Below are 21,026 nucleotides of genomic sequence, written 5' to 3' on the forward strand. Positions count from 1 at the left end.
CATGCATTTGTTTATAACGCATTTATAAGATTATTTCTTTGTTGCTTTGTATGTCCCTCCCCCACAGTATAACCCCTGCTTTCACTATATTTGATGTCGGTATAATTTGTGGAGGAGATGGGGAAAACGAGTCGTTTAAGGATACAGGTGGACCCGTTGCATCTATGAGAAGTACAAGTTGTCATGTCGAAAACGAACTTTACAACTTTGATGCGGGGGTAGGGGTGGGGGGGGGGGGGGTTGGGGGGATTGGGTAAGGGCCGGGGAGGGGGTGAGGCTGGGAAGGGATGTGAAGGGTAAACAAAGGAGGAGGCCGCAATGCTTGATAAGAAATGTACTCATTATCTTGCCCATGTAATTGTAACCCCTCTGTACAGTATGCTCACAAAAAATAAAAATAAAAATTTATATTAAAAAAAGAAAATTTCAGCCTGTAAGGCATGCCTTTTCTAAAGGACTTTGAGACAAAATTCTGCCCAACACTCTCAGCTTCCCTCATTTGCATGGAGAGCCACTGGTTTGTGGTAAGGAAGATAGAACCACTGTGTGATGTGCTTGAATTCACAAGCAAAGCCCGGACAACCTAACCTCACTCTCAACCTGAGAAGTTTTCTGCTAGCAGGCTGTATTTTGGAGCTATACAGGCTTTCTCAGGTTTTTAATTATCTTTTCTTTACAGGCTGTTCTTACTTTACACATCAGAGGCCTGCAGCCTTCTTTATTTACTTGTTTAAATGCAAGTGTCATCAAGGAACTGATATAAGCATGAATTTACCTCCTTAGAAAGAAATGAGAAAAATGCTCTCCACCATCCTGGCTAGGAGCCTTTATGCTTCAGTTAATGATTTTAAAAGTATGTTGTTCATATCTGTAATCCACATTACTCAGGATGCTGAGATCTGAGGATCTCTGAACCCATTCCAAGGAGACAAATTTGAGGGACACTATCTCCAGTTAACCAGGAAAAAAAAGATGCCAGAAGTGAAGGAGTCAGTGGTTCAAGTGATGGAATGCTAGCCTTGAGTGAAAAACCTAAGCCAGAGTGAGAAACCCTGAGTTCAAGCCCCAGTCCAACACACACACTCTCACACACACACTCACACACACGATTTTTTTATCTGACTCTATGCTAGTGCATTCAAAAGGATGTGGCTAGCAGGGCCCCCATCACAATTCCTGTGCATACTTTTCATTTTGTGAGCCATATAGAACAGTAGTGGTTTCTAGTGGAGATTATAAACTTTTTTATTCTCTTCATCTGTCTTGTTCAGTGTATAGTTGGAAAAATAATGCCTGGGTTTAGGAATTTAGTTAAGACTTATGGCATGATAGGTACATAAGAAAATACCACAATGAAATCCCCTTACATTTACAATTAGTATATAGTCATAAATATGGTAAGGAAGAACTTCTAGCTAGCAAGGGAATGCTTAGATTGTTTTCTTAATCTCATTATAGTGCTCAGTAACAACAGCGAGATGGTCAGTCAGGACTTTGAGGTTCAAGTCTTTCTCTGTCCAGAATCTGGGTACAGATCAAATGACCTGGTTCCTGCATTCGAACACAATTTAACACTCTTCTTCTTTCCTTCCCCATCCTCCCCCTTGGGCTTAATTTGCACTTCCAATTTTCAGTGTCTATAATGTGCAAACGGGCTTTCCTCCCACTGAGAAACACCTGTAGAGGTGAGATTGTTCTCCTCCAGGAAAGATGATCTCTGGGGTTTTGCCTATGGCTGGAGGGCCTGTGAGGTAGGTGTGAAAAAACCTCTTCCTTCTCCTCTGCAGTGGGCTGGGGTGCCATAAGCAGCTCTTCTGCTAATTTTGGAAGGAGAGGGAGACACCCAGTCACTTTAAGAGGAAAAGAGTATTAAGGCATGAGCCCATGTTCAGAACCTGCTCCCTTCTTCTTCTTCTTCTTTTCTTATATAACCCTCTTGGTCATCATTGTTCTTGGCCAGATAGTGGTTCTTCTTATCCAGGATGTTAGAAGACATATGGAGAAGGAAGGAGGGAAAAGTCCCGACAGGGAGTGGTCTCTGAATGTATAACCAGTTTTGGGGGAGGTAACCCTGGGTTAAGATTTTTGAGGAACAAACAAGAAAAGGAGGGGGAAAAGAAGAAGAGGAAAAGGAGGGGGGGGAAAAGGTAGGGGAGCCAGCAGCATACCAGTTTAAGCAGGAGACAAGGAGTTTACAGAGCCTATCACTAAGTAATTGGTGGAGGAAGACTAAGTCATGCTCTTGGTGTCTTCCTTTCTTAGGGGGAATTACACTACATCTAAATTAAAGGTAACTAGATCTCCATAGTTTACAACTGCACCTCTGAGATTTCTGATGGTTTCCATGCAGTTATCAAAGAAAAGCATGATCTTCAGAGGAACTTTTTATTGTGGCCCGAGAAATTACAGAGCTCATGTCTACTTATTAAAATTCATCATCTTCGTTCGTGGCTGTATTTTCAAGCCACAGTGACTTCATGGGCCAAGTGAAAAATTTTGTATCCTTTTAGAAAACTGAGGTTAGCACAACCAAACCCGCAGAAAATTATCTTTGACTCGTAGATGTTATTTCTACATTACTCTTTCCCTAAGAAAATAATGAGACTTGAGTTTGACAGTTTAGAGTAAGAGCCAACACCTGCCTGTTGCTTTCATGGTCCCAAGAACTGTTTTAGGTGTTTTATGTGTATGAGTTCATTTAATCCCCAGAAAAGCTCTATGAGATGAGTTGGTACTAAACTCCTACTTAACAGACTGGGAAATTGAAGATGGGTGAGATTAAGTAATGTGTCAGGGCTCAAAATGGACTGTGGATCTAGCCAGCTAACTTAGAGCTCACTTAGGAAGCAGCATCTGTCCCAGCCTCCACTTCTCCCCAAAGGTCAGTGGGATCAGCTAGCTTGGGCTTGTGCCTGTGATACTGGGCAGAATTCAGATCACGGTGTAGTGGAGGTACTAGGTCTACCTGGGCACTGAGCATGCATGAGGAAACTTAGTTTCTATTAAGTATAAGTTGTACCCGAGAGTAAGGTATTATTATTTTCTAGATGGGGAAACTAGGGTGCAGAATGAGGCAGAACACAGCTAAGAAGAGACAGAACAGCAAAAAGGGTCCATGTCTGTTTTTCAGCAGTTGGTTATAACAAATCTGATATATTTGCTTCTGTAATGCAAACAGAACTCACCACCTTTAGGGGTGGGATGAGGTCATGTGGGATGGGGCTTGTGTGTTCATTTGAATCAAGTGATGCAGAAGATCAGTTGCAGCTCTCCTCCATCCGGGTTCTTTCTAGAAATGAAGCAGGTGGTGCTTCCAGCGAAGGCCCTAAAAGGGATTTTTCTCTGAAGTATCCAACCCATTCTGCCATCTTGGCATTCTGCCATGGATGTGTTCCTGAAATAAAAAGGCTTAGCTTTGTTTTTTGTAGCTTGTAATACAACTTGTTTGTAATTTTCTCAATATTTCAAGATTGTATTTGTTCATTGCATATCTAGTGGGTATTGTAATAAGTTTAAATGTAGTATTAGAACGTATCAAAAATGCATATTATCAAAGAGAGGAATAAGGTCAATCTGTGTGACCAAATGGCTGCTGAAGGCATTTTAAGTTACTCAGTGTACCCTCTCCGTTCTTAGAGATCTGAATCTCCTTTCCTCTTCCCCCTGTGTTTTGGCATGACATTGACCTCCTGCTCAAGCCTAGCAGAATGTTTGTCCTTTTTAATACACAAACCTGTCAGGATATGCCTTTCCTAACTCAATCTACCCACAGTATTTCCCTTACCCTGTGAAATCACTCTTTACTTTCAAAGCTTGGTTCAAGTTTGGTACCACTGTAAAGCTTTTCTCACCGGGCTCACCCCAACCCATAATACTAACTACTGTCTTTTCTTGTGTCCTCACTATATCCTGAAGATAACTCTAACACAGCCCCAATAATACCTCAGAGATCACGAAGTAGTCACCAGGTATTACTGATTTTCACTGAATACTTGGCATGTACTAGGCATTATGAGACTAAAAACTCTATTTCCCAGATGTCATATGATTCTTAACAACTACCCCTTTGGGACTGCTCTCTGGGCAATATACCATGTTTCTTTCATGATAAGAGAAACAGCTCAACATGATCAAATGACTTCTTCCAGTTCAATGCCATGTTTCTGTTTATGAAAGTGTGAATTTCTGAGAGTAAGACTGCCTAACTTGTACCAGAGCTCAACTGGGTGTGGCAACAGCCAGGCCTGGTTTCCATTCATGTCTGTGGACTTTAACAGAGGCTGGACTAAGTAATGAGATGCTCTTACTAGTAGAGAAAAGCATACAAACTCTGACCCCATAACTAGACAGAAAGTACAGGGTCCATTATTCTTGTCATTTTTAGCATAGTATGCCAGGAAGCAATCAATATTAATTGAGTATGAATGAATGAATGACAAATGGAACCACACTTTTTTTTTTTTGTCAGTCATGGGCCTGAACTCTGGGTCTGGGCACTATCCCTGAGCTCTTCAGTTCAAAGCTAGCACTACCACCTGAGCCACAGCGCCACTTCCGGCTTTTTCTGCTTATGTGGTGCTGAGGAATCAAATCCGGGGCTTCATGTATGCAAGGCAAGCACTGAGTCACCTTCCCAGCTCCCCCCCTCTCTCTCTATTTAGATGAGGTCTCTGTATTAAGCCTATGTTGACTTCAAACCTGTCATCCTCCTGCTTCAAATTCTTGGGTAGCTAAGATTATGAATGTGTACCTGTATATCCAGCTCTTATTATTCTTATGTGTATTCTGTATTCAGAACATGGAGAAAACATGGATGCTCTTAATAGTAGAAACCTAAAGGGGGAGGTTGGGCTCATGTCAGTTCAGTTTAGAGAGCCAGTGTGGGGCTGGAGGCCACCTATGCTAAGAAAATTATGGGCAAAGGCTGATGCCCTGAAGGCTGATGCCTTCTGTGACATCCTGTGTGCTGTCTATGCTGCCAAACTGGGCAAAGGCTTCCCTCATTCAGCCACTATCAGGAAAACTGTAACGTGGCTCTTGATAGTTACCCTTCCGTATGCCTCTGCCATTTCTCATGGACCTGCAGTCTCACTTTGATCATTTTACTTATGTATATTGTGAGGAAAGGTAGGTTTTGTAGTGCTTGAGCTCACCCAACTGGGGTTTCCTTTGCAGGTTAACATGTTTGTTGAAGGGTTCCATGACGCTATCCTTCTCTACGTCCTGGCTTTACATGAAGTACTCAGAGCTGGTTACAGCAAGAAGGATGGAGGGAAAATTATCCAGCAGACTTGGAACCGGACATTTGAAGGTAGGGATTTTTCTACACAGTGGCCGCTGGGGTCGACTGAACTGCTGTTTCTGTGGCTCTCTGTTGCCAGTGGGAATGCTTCTAATGTCTTCCCTCCTCTTGCCCCCCAGTTTTAAAGTATGGATGGTAACTCTTGGGCATCCACCCAAAGCATTACAAGTCAGGATATGGTAAAGATACTTGTACATCCATGTTCATTGCTACACTATTCACAATAGTCAAATTATGGCAATAGCTCAATTACCCCTCAACAAATGAGTGGACCACACACACACACACACACACACACACACACACACACACACACACACACTGGAATTTTATTCATCCATTAGAAAGGATAATATTATGTCATTTTCAGGGAGATGGACAGGCCTAGAACAAACCATGCTTAGTGAGGTGAGCACAGTTTAGAGAGATAAATGGCACATGTTTTCTCCATATGTCGAAACCAGATCTAAAATATAATTGGACATGATAATATATGCAAGATTATAAGCATTCACAAACAAACAGACTGAAAGGAAGATACCCTTAGGGAAAGAATCCAAAGGGGTAACTCCTCTGAATATTAAAATACACTTTATTGAAATAAACTCCAGGAAATGGAAACATATTTTGTTGTTGTTGTTATTGTTGGTGGTGGTGATTGGGAGTATTTCATTTTGCTTTGGAATTTTTTCTTTTAAGGGACACAAATGTGGGGTGAAGGGAGATGAAGAAAGGGAGGGAAGAAGGGTGAACTAAGACAATCATGCTATTCAGTATACACTATGTGATAAATGACCTATATAACTCGTGGGCAGGAGGAGACGAGGAAAGCAAAGGAAGGGGTGACATTGTCCAAAAAAGAAACATATTCATTACCTGACTTTTGAAATGGTAACCCCTCTGTACATCACTTGAATAATAACAGTAAAATTATATTTAAAAAGTAAAATTATTTATATTTTATGTTTATATTGAATATTTATGATTAAAAAGTAACGTTATACTTAATATATTGGGATCTGGAATTTTACCTTGTTAAATGGTTTGAATAACGATGTGGTTTTAATGCTTTATTATCTGTTGTTCTTCATTAAAATAAGCCTTTTTAGTGGTTAAAAATTACACTTAAAAGGCTCATTCATCACATAATAATCAGTATGTTTAAAAGTTCTGCCATCAGATTTTAAAAAAATATTAGTCTCAGATATACATTCTTCTGTTCAGACTATGTTGATTTTTTTAAAACTCAGAAGACATCTGAAGTAGAGGTTAAACCTAGTAGCTCAAGAAGGTTAGCAGGTCTAGTTGGGCCCTTTGCTTTTGTTTGAATTTTATTTGTCCATTCTATCTCCCTATCATCTATCTATGTTTTCTTTTTGAGACAGGATATCAGTATGTAGGAGTGGGACTGCTGGTTTAGACTGCTGACCTAGAACTCACAATCCTGCTTCAGTCTCCTGGGTTCTGTGATTACAGGAGTTTGCCATTTTCCCCAGCACTCTGATTTGATTTGAAATGGTGAATATAGTTGTTTGAGGAACAGAGAAGGATTAGAACAACAACAAAAGGCCTATCATCTCATCCCACACAAGCAAGAATGAGACCATTTCTTGGCTAGAAAATTTAAATAGTTTAAAAATACATAACATGAAAAGAGAAAGAGTACCTTCCTTCCTAGTCTCCTTTTCCCTAATAGAATCACTATTAACAATTTTCTCTGTGATTTCAACTAAAAATAACCTATGCTTTCTGCCAGTACATATGCAGAGTCCCTCCCCTCCCCCACCCTTTTTGGTCTTGAGGCTAGTATTTTGGGTCTTGTACATGCTAGGCAAGTGAGCTCTATTACTAAGTTATATCCCCAGCCCTTGGCCTTTTGAACAAGATGTCACTATGTAAGCCAGAATGGTGTTGAAGTCCCCATCCTCTTGCCTATGTCTCCTGGGTGCTGGGATTATAGATATGCACTACCATACCTGGCTACAAATGCATTTTTTGGTCAGTTGGGTCTTGAACTCTGGGCCTGGGCACTGTCCCAGAGCTCTTCAGATCAAGGCTAGCACTCTACCACTTGAGCCACAGTGCCACTTCCAGTTTTCTCATGGTTAATTGGATACAAGAGTCGCATGAATGTTCCTGCCCAGGCTGGCTTTGAATCATAACCCTCAGATCTCAGCCTCCTGTGTAGCTAGAATTTCAGGCGTGAGCCACCAGTGCCCAGCACAAATGTATTTTTATATGGTCTCTAAAGCTTATACATAGAAGAGTCATACTATGAATATCATGTTTCATTTTAGGGTTTTTTTGGTATGGTGAATAAAAGATTTTTCTGTATGAATACTCATAGACCTAACTCATTTTTAAATGAATTAAATATTATGCTACCTTATGGTTGTATAGGAAATTCTTTAATCTTTGATTACAAAATACTTCAATTTACAGTTTTTGCTCTTACACAGTATTCAGTCACAGTATTTTGCACATCCTGAAAAGGTTTTATGAGTATTTCCAACAGGAACATTCCTAGTGGTAAGATTTTCTGGCCCCAAAGTAGATTGGTATGTTTTAAAGCAAACCAGATATTTCCAGTTATCTTCTAGAAAGGTATGCTAGTCTATGTTTTTGCCAAAAATGTATATCAGAATTCTTGTTTCGTCTCACCCTACCAACACTCAGAATGTACATGGGACTTGATATGGGAAGAATTCAATTCCTTGCAGATAACAACTTTCTATACATTCATGCATTGTTCAGCAAATATTTATAAAGTGTCTATCCTATGCCAGGCATGGATCAAGTAGCTGAGGCTCCAGAAGTTCCCTGTGATCAGCATAACTTGCATGCAAAGGGGGAGAACAGCTCACAAATACATATTTACCATAGTTACAGCCTATCAGGCTATTATATGGAGCAGAGGAGGGAGATAGAAAGTGTTGGTGGAAGGGAGTGGGGCTAGTGATGTAAGAGTGAGCAGGGAAAGTCTCTCTGAGAGTGGTAGTTGAGTATAGATCTGAATGGGGTGGGGAGAACTAGGGAGACATTTAGGAAACAGCCCTGAGAGAGCAGCTCACACAGAACCTGAGCCACGTGTGGCAAGAGAGCGCTCCCCTGAGGAGCTGGGACATCTGTGTGGCTGATGCCTAAGTCGGAAGAGTAGCATGAAGGGAGCCCATGCCAGAGAGGCAATGGTAGGGAACCAGATCCTGTGGGCCTGGAAGGGTTACTGAGGAATTAGGCTCCACTTGAATGAGATGGATAGAAAACCACTAGGGGCGTTCTGAGGGACACCATCTGCCGAATGACTGTCCTAAGGAAGACAAACTGCCCTGCACTGATGACCTCCATTTGAGAACTATTAATGCAGAATGCAGATGGTAGCATCAAAGATCAGGAGCCTTATTCCAGCCACTAACTCATAACCTCAGCCCTCTCAGTTTCTTTTTCACCTTTTCTATAAAGAGGCTGAACTAGTTGGTGACCCTCTCAGTTCTGCATTGATTGAAGTCTTCCTGGGATGGGGGTGGGTGGGTGGTAGTCTTGTATTTATTTTAATCACACTGGTGAAAATCTTCAATGACAAGAACAAGTATGCCCAGTTTTGATTTGGGGTACGTTTTTTTTTTTTTTTGGAAAATCTCATCATACTCTTTGCTGCCTCAGGTTGCTTTCTGTTACTAGAAAGGGCAGGACATCAAGGGGAATGTAGCTCTAGGTAGGGTCACCTGGGTTGGAGCTGCTGGTAGATTTCATTTTTCCTTGGTGGTTTCAATGGGTGCCATGTCTTCCTCCCAACAAGAAAGCCATCTCCTTTGACTTTAGACAGAGTAGGATGTGGATGAGTTACCTCTAGGATGCTCTTGATTTACTTTAGGTCTGACTGCTTCTGCTGAGGAAGTAGAACCAAATGGGGTAGCTCAGGGGGCATATTAGGACAAAGTCAAAACTTCCCAGAAGTTGTGCACAATGCACTGAGAACCTGGTATGTGGGGACACAACCTTGGTCGGCCACATCCCATTCTTAGCTATTACTCATTACATGGTGTGGTCATTTGTTCTTGGTCTTCTGACAGAGGGACAGAAGCCAGAGTTGGGGGGAGGAGGTGCTGGAGGGCAACATGGTGGGAGGTTGTTAACGGAAGGGCAGGTGCCCACAAGGATTGGCATGTAGTTTTGCTTAGAGTCAAGGCGCAGACTATTCTCATTGGCCATCTTGATGTTTCCATGCTGGGGCCAAGTCTACACAGTTGATTTGAAGTGAGTCCTGAAACACTCAGCTGTATAGCTCAGTCCATAGTTAAAAATCTCATTTGTTCAAATGTAAAGACAATTGAAGCCAAGTTTTGGGGTTGAGTGCTTTGTAAGGCCCATTTTATGTGTTAAGCCATGATCCATTTAAGGGTAGCCCCAAAAAGAGCTTGAAGGTATGTGCCTGAAGAAAAACTCTAAGCTTCCTAAAATTAAAAACAATTTTTAATTTAAGTGGTCACTGTAAGTGGCCATTAAGTTGTCAAGGGAAAAATACTCGGGATGTTATTTGACAAATTTGGATTTTTATTGCCATGAACCCTGTGATCAACTCTCAAGACTTAGAATAAATGGCCTCCTCGGAAGAAGCTGAGTTTCCTGTGCATGAGAGGTCAGAGGGACGATGCAAACAGTACTAAGGCACAAGCCTTGATTTCCACTACAGTCAAATAAAAAATGGGAGTGGAAGGTCTCATTACTTAGGGACAGGAAAATTTTGCTCCCAACCTGACAATCTCACCTTCTGCCAGATACTCTCAGATGAAGTTTCACTTTGCTAATTGGAAAATGAATATTCTCACCCTATTTCTTGGCAGAATGGCAATAACTTCAAGGTGTAATGAGGCCTTGGATTACTAGGATTGTCTTGTCTTTTAAAATACACTGCAAAACACCCAGCAGGATACAACATCACAAATCCCTCTGAATAGAAATACAAGTGGTTTGGGGTCACCAGTATGTTTGGGGATAAATAAATACATGTTTGTATGAATCAAAAATGTACTTAATAGTTAGAAGTTTCACAGACTATCAAGGATGGACAAGATGGTGATGGGGTTTTATATCCTTTGTGACTAGTCTATATTAAGAAAACAAAAAATGAAGGTGAGTGGTAGCCCCATTCTGTTTCCAAATAGAAAACCCAAGTCTGGAAAAATCAGTGGCCCTTCAAACCACAACCCAAAGGACAGTAAACCCAAATACCTATCCTTTCCAAACCAAACTCGAGGATGGAACTTTCCCTTGGGATGCTTCTCCTCAGACTGAGAGACTCAGGACTTCTGGAGAGAATCAGATCAATAGAAGCCACAATTAAATCTTACTCCAAACTCTCCTTCAAAGAAATTGAATAGCTTTAGTTAATTAGAAAATGACTGATGTATTCATTCATCTACTTAGTGAATGAAACTGAAAACACTAACATATTTAAGATCAGTCAGTGGATACATGGTTTCTTTTGTTGATTAGTTGCTCTAAGCCTCCATTGCTGGCCAAAGCCAGTGGATCTCAAGGCTTACCATGGTCTGTCCACTCTGTTCCTACTGCTCCCTTTTATGCACCTGAGCCTTCTCTCCAAAGAACCTCACAGTTTCTCTGATTCTTTTTGGCTCTGTTCTGCTATAAATAAAACTAAGCCAGTCTGCTTACACTTTTGATTGCTGCTTATCTGAATCATAGATTTCCTCCAATGTACCTAACAGATCTTGGCTTTTTTTACTCAGTTCCCCCTTGATTACTCAAAAATAAAGAGAGACTGAGTATCCCCAAGTCCCTAACACCAAACATCCAAAACATGAAATATTCCAAAATCTGACACATTTTTGTTGTTGTTGTTTGTGGGGTCTGAACTCTGGGCCTGGGCGCTGTCCCTCAGCTCTTCAGCTCAAGGCTAGCGCTCTACCACTTGAGCCACAGTGCCACTTCCAGCTTTTTCTACTTATGTGGTGCTGAGGAATCAAACCCCAGGGCCTTCTACATTCAAGGCAAGCGCTCTAACTACCGAGCCACCTTCCCAGCCCCAATCTGAGACTTTTTGAATGCTGTAATCACATAAGTAGAAAATTCTTCCCCATGAAAGCTTGTTTCATGCCAGGAATTGTTTAAAATTATCTTCCAGCTTTGTATACATGCATGGTATATGAATACATAAATGAATTTTGGGTTTTGACTTGGATCCCTCCCCTCTGATACTTCATCATACATATGTAAATATTCCAAATTCTGAAAAAATCTGAAATCCAAATCATTTCTGGTTCTAATATTTTGGATCAAGGTTGCTCAATATCTTTTAGTAATAATAATCATACTAGTAACAGTAGTAGCAATAATAATAATAATATAGAAAAGGAGGAAAGCAACTAACTTACTGGCTTTATCTCATGTCATTATCTCTCTAGCTTCCCAGTGGAGGAGTAGCATCCCTGTTTTACTGTTGTTCAAGATGAGACTTAGAGGACTAAGTTTACTCCCCAAAACTGTAGAGGTAGAAAATGTCAAACCGGGATTCAGTTCAAGCTGTCAGAATCCACTGTAAACTAGCTAAAATCCCAAGTTTGGGCTCCTCTTCTCCTAAGCAGAGAATGTGTCCAATTTATCTTATTCTCCAGCACTAATTCACCACCCAGTAACCTTCCAAATAACACGAGTAGGCAGCACATGCACACATTTGAGATCAAGTCACATCAGTCTTCTTCAGCTATTGCCTTGGTGACGCATGAAGTGCTTAAGTACTCTCCTGTGTATAAAAGCAGTCATATGGTCGGGCACTGGTGGCTCACACCTATAATCCTAGCTACTCAGGAGCCTGAGATCTAAGGATTGTGGTTTGAAGCCAACCTTAGCAGAAGAGTCCCTGTGAGGCTCATTTCCAATTAACCACTCAAAAACCAGAAGTGAAAAAAAAACCAGGAGTGATGCTGTAACTCAGGTGGTAGAGCACTAGCCTTGATCACAAAGAGGCTCAGGCACAGAGCCCAGGCCCTGAGTTCAAGCCCCACAACTGACAAAAAAAAAGCAGTCATATGAAGTGCACTCAATGAATACTGAGGCTGCACTGATTGCACTGATTTTTCTTGTGTAATATTACCCCACTGACAAAAGCACCTCCACTTTGCCCTGCCTACTTTTCATAAAAATTATTTCAGATATTAGGACTAAGAATCGCACTTTCAGAAATCTCCTTAATCTTAAAAAAATAAAAAAGAATATATTACCAAAGAAGGTCTTTTATTCATCTTTCTTTTCATTTTTTAAATGGAGCAATGTGAAGAATTTAGGAATGCAGACACAGATGAAATTACAATGGCTTTCCAGATGCCAACAAAAATGCTCAAGGTCTGATGCTATTCCCTGAGGCATGAGTTTATTTGAAAAAAAAAAAAGTCTTGTCAATTCATGTCCTTGTTTTGCTTGGCAGACAGAGGCATCTTAAGTGAGTAACTTGGAGTTTTTTTTATCTCTTGTCCTGTAGGTATTGCTGGGCAAGTGTCTATTGATGCCAATGGAGACAGATATGGAGACTTTTCTGTGATTGCCATGACTGACACGGAAGCAGGGACCCAGGAGGTAAGCCAATGAGAATTCTGCCCCAGTCACTTCTGTGAGTCAGGATGCATTTGCTCAAGTGTCCAAAGACTGTCCCCAAAGTAGTTACCAGATAAGGCTGAGTTTGGAAACCTGGGAGTTTACAAGTAGGGAGAACTCACTGCTGCCTTGAGGATGTTGGGAAGATATCAGGAAATAGCTCACATGGATGCTCGGTGCAGAAATCCTATCTTACAAGTGGCCACGCATCATTCCTCCACCCAACAGAGCAGGGCACTGTATGAAAAGAAAAGCAAAACTGTATTTCCCTCTTAAATTCTTGGGACATCTTTTTTTGTTGGTTGGTTACAGACTCTACATGTGTTACTATTTCAAAACAGGGCATAGGCCAGGGATATGGTTCACATTGGTAATCCCTTGTAAAGCTAAAATAGGAGGATTGCAAGTCTGAGGTCAGCCTGGGCTACCTTGGAAGACCCTGTCTCTGAACAACAAAACAAAAAATGAAGTGAACATGATGTAGTTACAAGATATCATCATACATATAACAAAGATAATACCATAGATGCAAAGAAGAGTCTCTCTTGTTTACTGAGGGTATGAGCACTCTGTCTCAGTCATATCTGTCTTGCTAGTGTCACCTGACCTGATACAATGAAACCTAGAAAGGTTCTGTAGAAACTCTAAATGTGTATGTATTAAGCAAATATGCTAGGTTTCTGCTGAAATTGATTTCAACAGATAAGACCACTACTTCTATGTTTCTTGATGTCTTCCACCCAGTCATTGCTTTGGTATGAAACTTACTGTTTTTCTCTTTTCAGTGCTCTGTGTCTTATCCATAGTCCAATTTCTCCATTTGGAGAAGGAAGAAAGTTTTAATACACTGTAGCCCATCCTGAGGTTATAGGTGTGAAAAGCACTTAGTGTGTGTTCAGTATATGTAGCAATTGTCGTACTTGGGTGAGGACCTAGAATTCTTTTTAATATGATCCAACACAGCCTGTGAGAGGCTGCTGGGCCTTGGTCTAGAGAGAAATGGGAGACATCATAGCGATCCAGGAGCCAGATACTTGTGCCTAGGCAAAAGAGAAATCCTAAGACCCAGAGTAGGAAGGAGCTCCCAGATCCAGGCCCAGGTATCTGATTCAACAGTCATCTTAACCAAAAACTGAGGTTTGGAACTACACCAGGAAAGAATAATGATATTCTAGGGGCCTGGGAACCGATTAAAGCACAATTTAACCTGATAATGGAGGAGCAAAAAGGGTGAAATCATCAGAAGAGAATGTAACCCCGAAAGGAATAGCCTCTCTACCAGAAGAGGGCCAAACAGGAAGTTCCTAAAATATAATCTCTGGTGCCTTAATTGTGTGTGTGTGTGTGTGTGTGTGTGATCACATGCATGTGTGTGTGTGAGAGAGAGAGAATGTGTATGTGTGCCAGTCCTGGGGTTTAAACTCAAGGCCTGGGTGCTGTCCCTGAGCTTTTTTTTTTTTTTTTGCTCAAGGCTGGCACTCTACCATCTGCACCACAGCTCCACTTCCAGCTTCTTGATAGTTAATTGGAGATAAGAGTCTCATGGAGCCAGGAGCCCATGGCTCACACCTGTAATCCCAACTACTCATGAGGCTGAGACCTGACCAGCATGGTTTGAAGCTAGCCTGGGCAGAAAAGTTCCTTTGAAACAATTAAACTGGAATGGTGCTGTTGGCTCAAAGTGGTAGACGTGTTAGCCTTGAATAAAAAAGCTCAGGGACAGCCCCCAGGCCCTGATTTCAAGCCCCATGACCAACTCCCTCAACCTACCTCCTAAAAAGGACTTTTTTGCTCAGGCAGGCTTCAAAGTGCAATCCTCAAATCCCAACCTACTGAGTAATGAGGATGACAGGTGTGAGCCACTAGCGCCCAGCTCTAGTGCCTTAATTCTGTGTCATATTAAATGAGCAAGGAGAGGCCATGTAACTGTCAGGTGCTTAACCTGGGTCTTCAGTGGCTCAGACTTCCTGCGTGCGGCTGTGAGGGTGAAGTGGACATTTCTGTTAGCTGATCATGTGGTTGCTCTCTGGCGATGACTGGTGTGGAGTGGGAGGCCCTATCTGATGAGCCAGAATAAAAGCCATGAATGTCAACATCATTTTCATAGGGAAATAAGAAATCTTTCCTTCCTACTAAGAAGTCATGACTAAGGAATACCCAGGGTTCACTGGTGGGGCTGGACCTGCAGTGTGGCCACGCCCCTGGTTGTACCCCCTTCTCCACATCCATATCCTTCTGAGCCTAAAGGATTGATTTCCTTGTCAGGAACACCATACTGCAGTCAGTCACAGTGCACAGGGAAGCCTGGCGCCCCCCCCCCAACACCCACTCTTCAGAAGCGCTTGCCATTGCCTGGGGGAGCTGACACAATGAATAGCAGCCCCAGTCCCTCAGAGGCAGCTTAGAGATCTGGCCATGCATTTTAGGAGGCAGTGGTACAAGGCTGTGAGCTCTGTGCCTCCTTTAGAAGCTGATTAACTTTGGCATTCCTTTAGTAAGTTCGGTTTTTGACTTTCCTGTAGGTTATTGGCGATTATTTTGGAAAAGAAGGTCGTTTTGAGATGCGGCCGAATGTGAAATATCCATGGGGCCCTTTGAAGCTGCGAATAGACGAAAGCAGAGTCGTGGAGCATACCAGCAGCAATCCCTGCAAATCATGTAAGTTCAGAGACATAATTTGCTGGGGGTCAGTCTCAGAGCCATGGGAGTCTAGTGCCCAGCTGTGCTCCAAGAGTCACACTTTCCAAGTTCCCATTTCTTTTTCTGATGTGGTGAAACACACGGGAACAAACTGCCCCTTAGCAGAAGCTTCCAGGTCTTTATTACCGTCTATTACTCTCTTCCTAAATGGTAGGAGGTTCTCTCTAGAATGTTTTTTCTTGTCATCTCTTCATTATTTGAGGTTTCTACTGTTAGAGAAAAAGAAGCTACAAGGGCTGGGAAAGTGGCTCAGTGGTAGAGTGCTTGCCTTGCATGCATGAGGCCCTGGGTTTGATTCCTCAATACACATAAACAGAAAAAGCCAGAAGTGGTGCTGTGCCTCAAGTTCAAACTCCCATGACTGACAAAAAAAGAAAGAAAGAGAAATAAAAAGAGAAAAAGAAGCTATCAGTTACTAAACATTATTCACTATTCATCTCATGTAGCAAGACTCCTGGTTTTCTAAATTTATAGTAATCTCCCAAATCCTCAAATGGATAATGCCCCTCCCAAATGGATAACGCCCCTCTCCCACTTTGGCTTTGTTTATGCTAGGGTCTAGAGTAGATAAGTTCTCCTCTTCCTTCTCCTTTTTCTGCTCCTCCTCCTCTATCTCCTCTTCCTCCTTCTCCTACTCCCCCTTTAACTCTTTTTCCTCCTCCTCATTGTCATGCTCCTCTTTCTTTTCCTCTTCTTTTGTTTTGAGATAGTGTCTTGCTATACAGCACAGGCTGCCCTTGAACTTTCTAGCTATTGCTACTTCAGCCTATCAAATGTTTGGATCACAAGCATATGCTACCATACTCTTAAACACCTGAAACTTCACCAACTGGAAAATAAGTTTAAATGTATTTATGAATAGCTTTTGTTTCTAAGTAGAAAAACAAGTATATATTCTTTTTTGTTGTTTTTGTTTCTTTTTTAGTTTTTTTCTTACTTTCCTTATTTTTTATTATTAATAAGTTTTTTTATTGTGAAAAATACCATACAGAAGGGTAACAATGACATGAGCCAAGGTAATGAGTACATTTCTTACCAAGCATTGTTGCTTCCTCCTTTGTTTCCCCTTCCCATCCCTGCCTTCCATCTCCCCCCACCCCCCGCAAGTATATATTCTTATAAATTGTTAGATTATTTTCTTAGAGAAAGCCTTTTATAAATGGGTAAGGAAAGACAAAGTATGGATTTATCTCTTGGCTAGCTGATCATTTTAGGCAAATATAGAAATGGTCTTTACATGTTGCTTGTTACATTTTAAATTATAAGCTACTTATATTATGAAAAGTATTAGAGTGTATTAAGAACACAAATTTTTGAGTTATTTGGCCTGGATTTGAAATCCCTCTGTTGTCACTTGCCATTTTGTGACCCTAGGGGAGTTCTTTCAGTTGTTTAAGCTCCATTGTCCTTATGTATAAAACAAAAAAATGTATTCAATTCTTCAATCTTCTGTATTAAGGAGTAAATGAGAGAATATATATAGAAGACCATGTACTCAATTATTAGTATGCAAGCTAGCTATTTGTCCTTTTACCATAACTGGGACACTACTGAACATAATCACTTCAACTTGTCATTCAGGTTTTACACAAAGCTATAAAGGAAATTTTGACATTAGCTATGGCTTCGGTGAGAGAACATCTAAAAACAGAACATTGACCCAGTGAATTTTTCCACCAAATCTTCTCGCACTTTGAAGTGTTACCATCCATCTGTATAAATGATCATTTCTAGGCCAATGCCTTGGTCCATTTAGCTACCTTCTTCAAATCCATCTTGAACATGTTTCTAGTTCCATTCTGCTCATTTTTTTTACTTTAATCTTGTGTGTGTGTGTGTGTGTGTGTGTGTGTGTGTGTGTGTGTGTGTACACTGGGACCTGAACTGAGGGCTTCTTGCATTCTCATTTGGCTTTCTTGCTCAAGGCCGATGCTCTACCATTTGAGCCACACCTTCTTTCCTGCTCACTTTCTTTTTTTCTTTTTGGTTCCGTCGTGGGCCTCAACTCTGGGCCTGGGCGCTGTCCCTCAGCTCTTCAGCTCAAGGCTAGCACTCTACCACTTGAGCCACAACGCCACTTCCTGCTTTTTTTTTTCTTTTTGCTTATGTGGTGCTGAGCAGTCGAACCCAGGGCCTCATGTATGCAAGGCAAGCGTTCTACCACTGAGCCACCTTCCCACCCCCTGCTCACTTTCTTATAGTGGTGGTTTAACTAGTACCTTCTCCAAAGCATTTCTTAAAAGTTGCACTAGGCAAACAACAATAATAATAATAGTAATAATAATAGAAGTAAAAAATCAATGAATAATCCAGGATCTTCTAGAAAATAGTTCTTGAAAAGGAAGGAAAATTTGCTTTGGAGATTGACACTTTCCCAGTGAATGCAACTTGAGGCAATTCTGTTTATTTCTCTATGTGAACGCTGATGCTCTGTTTCCTTTTCAAGCAGGTGGCCTAGAAGAATCAGCAGTGACAGGGATTGTTGTGGGGGCCTTACTAGGGGCTGGTTTGCTAATGGCCTTCTACTTTTTCAGGTATGAATCATTGACAAATCCACTCTCTTTTATTGCTTCTGTCCTTTGTCTTTGCACAATGCTTCAAGTTGCTTGACCACATCTTTTTATTAATGAAGCATGGTGGTCAGCAGACCTAAGCAATTCTTTTGGTGTGATCTCAGATTTGGTGGTCAGTGGGTTAACACAGTGAGTGGGTACTTGGCTCATGAGTTTCTTTTGTACTCCTTGCCACCATCCCCTGTGGGCTAGAGAACTGCTACAGTCCTTTGATCACAGATTCTGACAAGAATTCTAACCACCCATTCAATGCATAAGAGGGAATACAGACAAAGGGTAAAAGGCATTTCCCCATCTTCAGACCCCTAGTTCAGACCCAGGTGCTTATGTTTATCATCTTAAAAGATTTGTATTTGGACAGCACAGATGCTTATTTGTACTGTGGCTAAACCCTGAAGTTTGTACAAGTGTAATCTGTACATGTGTTGATGATCTGATCGTTCTAAGCTGTCAGGAAGGTCAATTCTTTTGTCATCTTTAGTGGTTGCAGTTGTGGCTTTCTTGGAAATCATCAACTCCAGGTTTCTTTATTTCTGCATGGAAATGTAACTCTGGATATATATGTCCCTTGGTGAGAACAATGGTATTGCTGTTACTTTGGGTCACAGTACTGTTAATCTGATCTTTATCTGAGGCATAGCCTGGGAGTCAGGCAGAACTTCTGGGGACAGAATAGACAAGACTTAACCCACAAGGCACCCAGGGAAGAAGGGAAAGGCTTGTTCTGTAGCATTTTGGAAGGCATGCCAATTTTCCTCCTTTAATAAGGACATAACGCCTTGGGGCACTGTACTTTAATCTCTGACCAGGGTTTCATATTCTGTCACTTCTCATTTATCAAATCAAACCCAAATGTCCCTTGAGGGCATTCTTTGTAAGGGAAACCATAGTATTTTGCAATCAAGTGAGGTTTTATTACTGCATTTACTCTCCCTTTACCCAGGAAGAAATACAGAATAACCATTGAGCGGAGAAACCAACAGGAAGAAAGTAACATTGGAAAACATCGAGAGCTACGGGAAGATTCCATCAGATCCCATTTTTCAGTCGCCTAAACGATGCCTTCTTCTCCTTTCTTTTCCTGCTTGAGATTCCTCAAGGAGATAGATGGAATGAAAGATCTCCGGGGAACAGAAGGGGCATTCTTGATGAATCCTTCCTTTTAAGCAGTTACCATTGTATTCCAAAATTTCTTTAGAAGCTCAGGAACTATTATTAATCACCATCCACCTCCTGGTCTTTCATCTCATCACAAGCAAACATAGGCCAGAACATCACTCTCTGTTACATGTCCTAGTACTTGGAAAGTCATATGATTAGATTTATATTTTTTAAAAATATGATGTCTCCATATCTGGGTGCCTTGTGGAGACATTGCACACAAGGCTATGAACATGTGTTTTCTGAAATTGAATGTTTTGTAGCTAGAATAAAAGTCATTTTTACAAGTAGAATATTCTTGGAAAGAATTTAGCAGCCAATCGGAGGAAAAGGTAATGAAAAGATTCAAGGTTGGAAATTGAACACCATCCTCTGGACAGGTTTGTGGCTGATGAGTGCTCTGGTTGACAGCGACATTCAGATCTGACTTTGTGTCTCAAGAAAGGATCCTCATGTCTTTTTCAGAGTCTCACAAAAGCTACTCTGCAATGTAAATATTAGGAATGGCTGGAGGATTTATATAAGAAAAGTTTAAGGTATTTCTCTTTTTTAATGTAAAAAAAATCAAAGGGCCCTATTTCACTCTAACATTTTATTTTTAAGTATTTTAACCTTATATTTTGGTATTAAAATGTGTCTATTTTTTCATTTCAAAGATTAAATTTCACTTATATTTTAAAAGCATGGGTAACACGTACAACAAACCAGTGACAATGGCAGACACTTCTCTGTGTTTTCCTCTTCCCCTCAGCCTTAGCTAGCCACTCACTCTTTGCTGCTTTAGTTACAATCAAGAAATGTGTTGAGATCACAAACTCTGAAGTTGAGTTTAAGACATTTGTTTCCTTGTTTTAAATGCGATTTCTCTTAAGGCTAGGAGATCCCTTCCTAATTCTGGCCAAATGATAAATTTCAAGAGAGTGAAAATAACTGAAAAGGCGTAGGTTTATCAGAGGAAGCAGTCCCGTTTCCTCAAGAAGAACCCAGTGGTGAGAATGTAATAGTAAGGACAAAGGTTAAAGAATTAAAAGGTGATAGATGAAACTGAAAATCATGGTGATGATCTTGGTTAAAGGAACGAATCTAACTATCTACTATGGGGCTGGGATATAGCTCAGTGGCAAAGTAATTGCCTAGCAAGTACAATGTCCTGGGTTCAATCTCCAGTATCAAAAAAGAAACGACAAAAAGTGCAGTTAAATACCTACTCTGTCCACTTTCGTTTGACCCGACTGAGCTTTATGAGTCATCTACCAAACACCCATGTTAACTATGGGTTTCAGCAAGGTTGGGTAAGCATTTACTGGATGTTTACTTTACACCAAGTGCTGTGCACAGAGATTTAAACTCAGGTTGCCACATTTACTTGTCATCTGTGGGAAAAGCAGGCAGTGAGGGAAGGATAGGAAACCTGTCCAATGCATACGCCATTTTGTAATTATGCCACTAGTATCTTTCTTCAATAACATTTTGAGCACTTGAAGCAATTTTCAAAATCATCTTTGCACCTTTAAAAGGCAAGAATACAGAGGAAAACTAGGGAGTTTGTAGTACCCCTGGGAATGATGGAGATTGTAGTTCACACAGGTAATTGTGGAAGGAAATCACAGGAATGCAGCACAGCATATTCTAGAACAGCATATTCTATTCTAGACATTGTCCCATGCTTACTTGCATGGAGG

General features: G+C 41.0%; 1 protein-coding gene across 2 annotated transcripts in view; it reads left to right on the forward strand.

Annotated features, from left to right (window-relative positions):
• Npr3 (natriuretic peptide receptor 3) overlaps positions 1 to 19,634 on the forward strand; it is a 60,635-nt gene extending 41,001 nt beyond the window's left edge. Inside the window, exons 4-8 of one of the 2 annotated variants that reach the window (XM_013018653.1) lie at positions 5,176 to 5,311; positions 12,798 to 12,892; positions 15,433 to 15,568; positions 18,057 to 18,144; positions 19,127 to 19,634. In XM_013018653.1, coding sequence (XP_012874107.1) covers positions 5,176 to 5,311; positions 12,798 to 12,892; positions 15,433 to 15,568; positions 18,057 to 18,144; positions 19,127 to 19,238 — 567 coding nt within the window. In that variant the 3' untranslated portion in view covers positions 19,239 to 19,634. The remainder of the gene's footprint in view (positions 1 to 5,175; positions 5,312 to 12,797; positions 12,893 to 15,432; positions 15,569 to 18,056; positions 18,145 to 19,126) is intronic. The other variant, XM_013018654.1, reaches the window with a different exon arrangement.
• The last annotated feature ends 1,392 nt before the right edge of the window (positions 19,635 to 21,026 follow it).

The sequence above is a fragment of the Dipodomys ordii genome, unplaced genomic scaffold (assembly GCF_000151885.1).
Source record: "Dipodomys ordii isolate 6190 unplaced genomic scaffold, Dord_2.0 Scaffold41, whole genome shotgun sequence".
Lineage (NCBI taxonomy): Eukaryota > Metazoa > Chordata > Mammalia > Rodentia > Heteromyidae > Dipodomys > Dipodomys ordii.